General features: G+C 35.7%; 1 protein-coding gene across 1 annotated transcript; it reads left to right on the forward strand.

Moving 5' to 3' along the window:
• Nucleotides 1-597: 597 nt before the first annotated feature.
• Nucleotides 598-5,626, forward strand: LOC102601168 (sulfite reductase 1 [ferredoxin], chloroplastic). The gene is made up of 8 exons (XM_006351618.2): nucleotides 598-897; nucleotides 1,596-2,375; nucleotides 2,459-2,755; nucleotides 2,917-3,114; nucleotides 4,368-4,502; nucleotides 4,580-4,696; nucleotides 4,793-4,951; nucleotides 5,099-5,626. The coding sequence occupies exons 1-8, from the start codon at nucleotides 718-720 to the stop codon at nucleotides 5,306-5,308; spliced, it is 2,076 nt and encodes a 691-aa protein (XP_006351680.1). The 5' UTR covers nucleotides 598-717; the 3' UTR covers nucleotides 5,309-5,626.
• The last annotated feature ends 4,618 nt before the right edge of the window (nucleotides 5,627-10,244 follow it).

A 10,244-nucleotide genomic window follows, 5' to 3' on the forward strand; every position in this document is an offset into this window, starting at 1 on the left:
TTAACAAAATAGGACAACACATGTATAACCCAAGCCAGTAAAAGTAAACAAAACCCTTAGGTCTCAATCTGCCTTAATAGCCACATGAAACATGGTCAACATAATCACAATGAATAAATTCAATTCACCTCATGGAACCAACACACATAAGAACAATCAACATATTACCAGGTGTGGTACTCGACCAACCAATGTAAAAATTTGTATCAAAAGTGGTATCAGAGCCTACCAATAAATATATTATGTACCAGACTTGTTACCCTCGAGCCAATCAAGAATCATCAACATCACACAATCACAATCCACAATGAATACAATCACACTTGTAAGACCCCAAGCAATTAAAACAAGTTCATTACATGAGATTGACAACAAGATATCATTTCACATTCATCCCTATTTAACAAATAAATTATTTGTCCAATATTAACTTTAAATTTTATTATTAGGTAGTGGCTTGTGAGAGGCTTTCTAAAGGAAACTCTTTTAGCTCGTGTAGAAACAGATCCAAATAAGGGCGCGTGAAGAAACTAAAGATACTGCCCCGTGCCAGGCACGTGACTCAGCACTAAAAAAGGGCCATCAATCTTTTGGCTTTCATCTTCACCACCCAAATATTTTTGCTCAAATATCTGTATACTCTCTCCGCCATTTTCACAAAATTCTTCATTTCTTAAAAACCCTAGCTTACCTTTCTTTATACCATTTTGGCTACGGATGACGACGTCGTTTGGAGCAGCGATCAATATCGCCGCGGTCGATGATTCCAACCCGAAGCTACAAATTCAGAGGTTCAATGGATTGAAAAGCACCTCTAATTCGATTTTGCTTAGCAGACGTATCCATCGCTCATTTTCTCATTCCAATTCTACTTCTATTGTCCGTGCTGTATCTACGGTATAAATGATACAACTTTTTTTTTTTTTGAAATCTTTCTGTTCCGGCTCGATATTGCGCATTGATTAATTTCTCCGATTTGATATGAAAAATGTTTTTTTTAGTCTCCGCCGCCTTTTCCATTCTCTTTTTTTAATTGTTTTTTCCATAGAAATGCATTTTTGTTGTTGTTGTGGCTCGATTGAGCATTGATTGAACTGCAGATGTGGGTTTTTCTTTTGGTGATTTTATTTCAATTATCTTATGTGTATACAATTCATTTTTTAAAAATTGTTTACTTTGTTTTGCTTATCCAATGTAAATTTGCCTATTGTCCCTGTCAATTAGCCGCCTTTTGCTATCTTTTTGTTCTGCATGGATTTATTTGATTTTTTTTTTCTTGAGTGCGTTATTCATTTTTCATGGGGGTAGGGGGTAGGGTTGCCATAGTAGAATTGGGATCTTCTATGAAGTAAGGGATAAAATTCCCTGAGTCTAGAATGATGCTTCTTATGGCTGGTGAAAGTATTGAATTTTCTGTATGGGTTCTATGCTTTGTGTTGCTTCAAGTGATGCTTGGTAGTTATTGTGAGATGCATTACTACTGCGATTTATGTTTCTGTTAGGCCTCACAGTTAGGAGGAATTCTGTCATTTTCCATTATACTGTGTGGGTGATAGAGCTTTGTTAAGTGTGATGTATCTGTTGGGCTTTTACAGCCAGTGAAGCCAGCTGCGGTGGAGCCCAAGCGTAGTAAGGTTGAAATCTTCAAAGAACAGAGTAACTTCATAAGATATCCTCTGAATGAGGAGATTCTTAATGATGCCCCAAACATCAATGAGGCTGCAACACAATTGATCAAGTTCCATGGAAGCTATATGCAATACAACAGAGACGAGCGTGGATCAAGATCATACTCATTTATGCTTCGGACAAAGAACCCTGGTGGTGAAGTACCAAACAAACTCTACTTAGTCATGGATGATCTTGCTGACCAATTTGGAATTGGGACACTCCGTTTGACAACAAGACAGACCTTTCAGCTGCATGGGGTCTTGAAAAAAGACCTAAAGACAGTAATGAGTACAATCATCCACAACATGGGTTCAACTCTTGGTGCATGTGGTGACCTCAATAGGAACGTTCTTGCTCCAGCTGCCCCATTTGCAAAAAAAGATTATGTGTTTGCTAAACAAACCGCTGATAACATTGCAGCACTTTTAACTCCTCAGTCTGGATTTTACTATGACGTTTGGGTGGATGGGGAGAAATTTATGACAGTAGAACCTCCTGAAGTTGTGAAAGCTCGAAATGATAACTCCCATGGAACGAACTTCCCTGACTCACCTGAACCCATTTATGGAACTCAGTTCTTGCCAAGAAAGTTCAAAATTGCAGTTACTGTGCCAAGTGATAACTCGGTGGACATTTTCACGAATGACATAGGTGTTGTTGTTGTATCTGATGAGGATGGAGAGCCTCAAGGATTCAATATATATGTAAGAAGGAAATATATAGATTCTCGTCTCTTACTTCTTTTGCTTTCTATAAGGACTAGTATAATCCTCGACTTCATTTGCAGGTAGGTGGTGGTATGGGACGAACTCATAGGATGGAAACCACTTTTCCTCGTCTGGCTGAGCCATTAGGTTATGTTCCTAAAGCGGATATACTTTATGCAGTTAAAGCTATTGTTGTTACTCAGAGAGAGAATGGGAGAAGAGATGATCGCAGGTATAGCAGATTGAAATATTTACTCAGTTCATGGGGGATTGAGAAGTTCCGATCTGTCACTGAACAGTATTACGGAAAGAAGTTTGAACCCTGCCGTGAATTGCCTCAATGGGAATTTAAAAGTTACTTGGGATGGCATGAACAGGTTAGTGTCTGTTGAAGGAATTCATCAAATGTTCATCTCTGACAATGAGTTCTGTTGTAGCGCCAATTGTGATTCTTAACAGTGATATGCTTTATTAATCTTTTCATTCCCATTAAACTAACTTTCTCAGATTTTTCCATGTCTTCAAATAATTTTGTCAGGGAGACGGTAGTTTGTTTTGTGGTCTACATGTTGACAATGGTCGTGTAAAAGGAGAGATGAAGAAGGCACTCAGAGAAGTTATTGAGAAGTATAATCTGAATGTGCGTCTCACACCCAACCAAAATATTATCTTGAGCAATATTCGGCAATCTTGGAAGCGCTCCATCACCACAGTCCTTGCACAGGGTGGTTTGCTGGTAAGGCTAAGTATTCAATTGATCCTTATATGCTTTCCATGAATAAGTGATTGAGCTTTCTCAATAAGTAGAAAAAGGTTATGCAGAGCAGTGTCTTTGGAGCAGTTCATGAATATGGAATGCCATAATACACAAAAAATGTTCATTTAACTAAAGAAATGCTTATGGAATGTAATCAGTCTGAAAAAGTATAAACATGTTGTTGACATAATTATGTAACTAAAAATGTGCTCTCTAACAACTTAAGATGAAATCGTTACACACTTCAACATGGTATCAAAGCTGGTGCAGGTCCTGGCGTCCTGCTTCGAGTCTCACTGCCACCCATCATCATTTTTTTTTCCATGTGCTTGGCTCATTAATAAGAATCAAGCCACACACGAGGGAGTGTGTTGAAGACTTAATTAACTTAGAAGTGTGCCTCTATCTAACAACTTGAGCTTTTAAATGATGGTCACACACTTCAACACATGTTAACGCAGTGGCATAGCTATAGCCACCCCAGGGTGTCCAACTAAATACCCTTCGTCGAAAAATTACGTTGTATATATGTCAAATTCTACATTTAAAGGATATATATTTTAAGTTGGACACCCTCGACAAAAACTATGCCTTTAGCGTAGTGGTAATGGGTGTCCATTTGAATGAAGGAGTTCTGGGTTCGAACCTCTGATAGCACAATGTTTTTTTTGTTTTATTTTGATAGCTAGACACCATTATTCTTGGACACCCTTAATAAAATTTCTGCCTCCGCCACTGCTTAACATATATGGTGTTCCTAGAAATCCTCTGAGTTGTTTGATAGTTTCTCCCCCATTTGGTTTATTTTACTTTTTACTACTCCCTCCGTCTCCAAAAACATGGTCGGTCTGGTGGATGACGGTCAATTGAACGTTATAACCTTGACGGTAGACTGATAACTTTTTTGAGGTACACATCCTGCAGAAAATTTGCCAACTTTGTACTTGCAGGTTTGTCACTTCTTTATATATATATATGCGAGTTTCGAAAATTTGAGCTGCTTGTTTCTTAACGTGAATGAAGTGGTATTTATGTTTTATAGGGTGGCCTAGGTGAACCATGAAGCTGATGTGAATTTCCTTTAGTTTTCTTGATAGTCCTTGCGTAAAATGTAGAGAATAGGAAGTTGCTAACTTCTCCTGATTGTCCGATATAATCTGTCCTATAGTTTGTGTTTAGCATTTCATTATGGTATTCCACTTTGGTAATCATGGTCATTTTTCATTGAAAAGCAACCTAGGTTTGTGGATCCTCTCAATCTAACAGCAATGGCGTGCCCAGCTTTTCCACTTTGTCCTCTAGCAATAACTGAAGCTGAGCGTGGAATACCTGACATCCTCAAGCGCGTTAGAGCTATGTTTGATAAGGTATGAAGTATTTAAAATTTTCTGTTGTACTGTCGGTTTGTGGTGCACATTGAATGAATTGACCTTCGTGGTTCCAGGTTGGTCTGAGGTTCTATGAATCTGTTGTCATAAGGGTAACAGGTTGTCCCAATGGATGTGCTCGACCATACATGGCTGAACTTGGATTGGTTGGAGATGGTCCAAACAGCTATCAGGTAGTTGAATTTTGGAGGTCTATTGACTTGTTTCTTTAGTGTTCCATATTTATATAACGTGGGATCTAGTGAAACTAATTGTGTTGTTTTTCTTAGATCTGGCTCGGTGGAACTCCCAATCAAACTGTATTGGCAAGAACTTTCAAGGATAAGGTTAAGGTTCAGGATCTTGAAAAAGTTCTGGAGCCTTTATTTTTCTATTGGAAAAGAAAGCGACACTCAAAAGAATCATTTGGGGAGTTCTCAAACCGCTTGGTAAGGAACAGTTCTTGTGGTAGTTAAACATTATATTTGTCAAAAGCAAATCAGATTGAAACTGAAAACACCATTTCTGTTTCATTTTGGAATTCTGTGAATGAGGAACCTGAATCATATAAGATTTCTTTTGTAATTTTCATATAGGGATTTGAGAAACTAGGGGACTTGGTTGAGAAATGGGATGGCATCCCTGAGTCATCATCTCGTTATAACTTAAAGCTATTTGCTGATAAAGAGACGTATCAAGCCATGGATGCACTTGCAAGAATACAAAATAAGAATGCCCATCAATTGGCGATTGATGTAATCCGCAATTATGTTGCTTCCCAACAAAATGGGAAAAGCATGGACTGACCAAGTCCATCTTTTGTGTTGCAAAATAGCAAAGATAATGCAAGGAGATTTAACTGGTGACTACGTCTTGATCTTGTTATTGCTTGGCTGAAACAAGTGGAGAATTTTGACATAATGTTCTGCAAGCTTTTGTAGTACTTCACTTGTAGACCTGACAGTACACTGCATTTTCTTTCCTTTCTATTTTTCGTTGTTCATTTTCCAGTTTCTTTTCATGAGTAAACAAAATCTGATAATGGCCTGTATCTTATTTTCTTTCAAATTAATTTTTGAAAGGGTGCCTTTTTATAGTACATGTCCCAGTCCGTTTTTACATTACGACGTTTTTCTTTATTTGTGTTGGAGCTGTTACTTTTTCCCGGCCCTGGTGTGTGGATTAAAGAATCTCTCCACATGTTGTGGTGAGGTGATGTTGCCGGAGCAATAATCTCAACAGAGCAGTATGTCATAGTTATCGTACCAAATGCCTTGATGGTTGTACTTTGCTTTGTCAAGACTGGAAATCTGTCTGGACTAATCAATTTCCAAATGGTATATGCTTCCACCAAATTTTCTACTATGATCAATTTACATCAGCAATGGGGGGGAAAGAATGAGCAGCAGGAATCCTACTAATTGAGTTAAGGAAGCAAACCTCTCCATTTTTACCGTTGATGCAATAGAAGTTCTTAATGCAATATTTGGTGGTGATTGGTGATGACGTTCTCACTCCTATAATTGGAGTTGATAGTACTAGTTATGTTAGAATAAGAGCTCTCGCTACAACATGTTATGCAGATATCCTTCGTTATACTTTAAGATTGTATATATCCTTACCGTCAATATTTTGGCATGCGTATTTCCTTAAAACTAATGCCTGGACACGTGACTTCATCTCTATAATTTACCAGACATTTTATTAATATTTTTTACCAAAAATTAAAAAAAACCCATTTTCATAAAATCATCCACCCATGACCCAAACCTTATTGGTGACCCAAAATCCAATACCACCGTCGTCGGACTTAGGAGTTCGCTCTATCTTCTTCTTCTACTTAGATTTTTAGGAAAAAAAACACTTGTATCCCAAAAAGAGAAACTATCTACAGATGGCTACCCATTTGCTTTCATACCTCCATTCTTAACTACTAATTCGTGTTTATTGCTTGATACCATCAATGTATATATATACTGCGATGGTATCAAAGAGGAAGAGACAATGCTTTGGTGAAAACATTACTCAGTTACTCTTTGATACTATTAGAGTTTATATCTATTTACTGTAAAAAGTCTGCTCAATTACTATTTGATACCATTAAAGTATATAGATACCATCAGAGTTTATATATACTCCGGTGGTATCAAGGATGAAAAAGTTATGGTATAGTGAATAGAACAAGGGACCTTAATGTAATGAATTACGGGACCATTTCTTTATCTCTTGTCCTAAAGCAAAGTTTTTATGGGAAATGTTTGCTAGTGTTACTGGTGTGTGGGGCCTTTCTTGCAAGTAAAGGACACTATTTTTAAATGATGAAATGTAAATTGTACATCCAAACTGAGATCTTTGTTAAATATTATCCCCAATTTTATAATCTGAAAAATTAGTAAAGGGAGAAACAAAGTAAAATATGGAGGAGAAATCTCTAATTTCAGCATGATATCAGAAATCAATAGAAATATTCATAATCTCGACGTGATTAAATACCCTTGGTTGAGGTATATTCCTAAAGATTGGCCAATGAGAGTTAAATTCTTTGAGAGCTACATATATTTTAAAGTCATCCACCCATGACCCAATTATGACCCAAACCTTATTGGTGATCCAAAATCCAATACCTCTGTCGTCAGACTCAAGAGTGCGCTCTATCTTTTTCTTCTACTTAGATTTTTGGGAAAAGAACACTTGTATCCCAAAAGAGAAACTATCTACAAGTGGCTACCCATTTACTTTCATACCCCCATTCTTAACTACTAATTCGTGTTTATTGCTTGATACCATCAATGTATATAAATACTGTGATGGTATCAAAGAGTAAGAGACAATGCTTTGGTGAAAACATTACTCAGTTATTCTTTGATACCATTAGAGTATATATCTATTTACTCTGATGACATCAAGGAGGAAGAGACAATGTTTCAGTAAAAAGTCTGTTCAATTACTATTTGATACCATCAGAGTATATATATACACCGATGGTATCAAGGATGAAAAAGTAGTGGTATAGTGAATAGAGCAAGGGGGCAGTCGCGTAAATAGTTTGGGCCGTGAATCCAATCAGGATAAATAATTTGGGTTGAGTCTAATTTGGGTAAATACTTTACTTAATGGGTCTAATTTGTGTAGTTTTCCCTAGATTTTCCTATTGTTATCTTATTTTCCTTTTAACTGTATTCCTAATTACTGAAAATTAGAAGAGACATTACATTAATTAAACAAGATTACAACTAATTAATTAAAGGGTAGTTCTAAACCCCTGCAAACTCTCTTATTCGACAATTTTCACATGTTCTCCGTTGCCAGTGAAAAATTAAGGTCGAACTCAATGCGCTTATCATTACCCATAAAATCGATCACTGAGGAAGAATCTGACACTTCGATGCCGGGAACAACACAACCATCTTCGTTGATGAACACCGTTATCTCCTTATGATAATTTATTTCTTGATGATTAATTTTATATTGTTGAAAAGAATTTCCAAAAAACACAACCAATTCAATGGAAGAACACCTCAGTAATCGGAGAAATTAAGATGAAATTAAGGACTTTGAAACAAAAAGTTACCTACACAATTGGTAAGCATATCAACGGAGGAGGATGAGCTGCTGATGCTTAGATCAAAGGGCGACGGGGATTCAACTGTGAGCACCACATTCAATGATTCAATAATGCCATTCTTTCTAACTTGGAGGTCAATTCACCGACAACAACGAAATCAATAAATTTGTCTTTGTTTTTCTCCTCAAAACTTAATTGGAGTAGGTAAATAGGTTGGTGGAGAAAGTGAAGATGAATTTTTTGATTTCGGTGCCGCCGGTGAATTAGCCTCTAAGTCAGAATAGTACTGTTGAGTCATCAAATGCGGTGCTGGCGGTTGAAGAACCGTCGCCTTTTGATCTAAGCCTCGAAATCATCAACAACTCATCCTCCTCCATTGGTATGCTTACCAACGGTGTAGGTAATTTTTTATTACAAAGTTCTTAATTTCATCTTTCTCCGATTGCTAGAGGTGTTCTACTGTTGAATCAATTTTCTTTTTTGGATTGTTTTCAATGATATGAAATGAATCATCGCGAAACAAATTATCGTAAGGAGATGACAATATGCATCGACGGAAATAGTGTTGTTGTTTCAAGCACCGACGAGTCGGATTTTTCCTCAGTGATCGATTTTATAGATAATGATGATTATATTGAGTTCGACCTTAAATTTCCACCGGCATCGGAGAACATGTGAAAGTTGTCGAATTTGAGAGTTTGCATGGATTTGAAACTGTCATTTAATTAATTAATTATAAATTTATTTAATTAATGTAATTTCTTCAGTAATTAAGAATAGTGTTTAAAAAATAAGATAACAGTAGAAAAAGAAGATAGAGTAGACTTCTAGGGTCTAACATTGGCGGTATTGGTATAATTATTTTAGGTCACTAAGAAATAGGGTTTGAGTTATAATTGGGTCATGGGTGGGTAATGTTATGGAAGATGAGTGAGTTTTTAAATTTTGATAAGAAAATAAATTAAAATTTTAGTAAATTATTGAGATGAAATCACGTGTCCAACCATTATTTCAATAGTAAAAAATTAAATAAAAATTTGAGTAAATTGTTCATACAAATCTGAACTTAATCCCTCAAAGAGATAATATGACTTCTTTTTCAGATTTAAGGTCAATCAGTCTTAATAATTTTCTAAATAAGGTCATTTCAGGATTTATCCATGATAGGCTAGAGGTATTGATATCAAATCATATCTCTGCTAATCAATTTGAATTTGTCAAAGATAGGAACATTATAGAGAATATCGTACCTGCATAGAAAATTATAATAGATACATTAGAAAGAGAAGTAAGATTGCTAATATAGTCTTTAAACTAGATATGAGAGGAACATATGATAGAGTGATCAACTGAAGATTTTTTATGAAAATTCTTAACAAAATGGACTTTAATAATGTATTTTTCTTAAAACATTTGGAGACTAGTTGCTAATAATTGGTACTCTATGTTGATTAATGTTGAATTTCTGCTTTCTTTACTCTACTAAAGAGGTCAAGTAAGGGGATCCCTTATCCTCTTCATTATTCATTCTATCTGATGATAGGTTTTTTTCAAGGGCTCTGAATAACATATACTCTTGTCCATATTATAGGAGATTTTGTCTACCTAAGTGGAGTGAAAATATTACTCACTTGGTCAATGTTGATGACACTACGATTTTTTATAATGCTGACAGATTCTCTATAAAGTCTTTGATGAAAATTTTATAGGTCTATGAAAGACAATCAGGGTACAAGATTAACAAAGACAAAGTTGCCTTTTTTGTTGTTGCGTAATATGACTTCTTAAAGAGATATTCAACTGGTATAAGAATTCTCAGGTTTTCCTAGATGAAAAACGTGCGTAATAAATTACAAGCTTAGAAAGAAAATTATTATCTTTAGAAGGAAAAGTTGTTCTCATCAACAATGTTCTACAGAGTATCCCTATATATTAACTAGGATAAATTAGTTAACTAGTCAAAATCTCTAACATGATTATTAAAAATGTCAAAATGTCAATATTTTAGCAAAGAAAGTGTATCCGAATATACTTCATTTACCTTCCTTTTATTTCTCAAATTTGCCCCATTTTTTTAATTCATTACATGTGAAAGTTAAAAACAAAGACCCCACCACCCACTTTTCTCTCTCTAAATTTTTTACTCAAATTCTATCCTTTCTCTTTTTCTCTCTCTC

Source organism: Solanum tuberosum, unplaced genomic scaffold (genome assembly GCF_000226075.1).
Source record: "Solanum tuberosum cultivar DM 1-3 516 R44 unplaced genomic scaffold, SolTub_3.0 scf00130, whole genome shotgun sequence".
NCBI lineage: Eukaryota > Viridiplantae > Streptophyta > Magnoliopsida > Solanales > Solanaceae > Solanum > Solanum tuberosum.

Excerpts from the sequence above, each read along its gene's own strand:
- LOC102601168 (XM_006351618.2), top strand. The coding sequence starts at position 718 with ATGACGACGTCGTTTGGAGCAGCGATCAATATCGCCGCGGTCGATGAT. Across the intron at positions 4,503-4,579 it reads TTAGAGCTATGTTTGATAAG|GTTGGTCTGAGGTTCTATGA; the intron begins GTATGAAGTATT and ends TCGTGGTTCCAG. Across the intron at positions 4,697-4,792 it reads ATGGTCCAAACAGCTATCAG|ATCTGGCTCGGTGGAACTCC; the intron begins GTAGTTGAATTT and ends TGTTTTTCTTAG.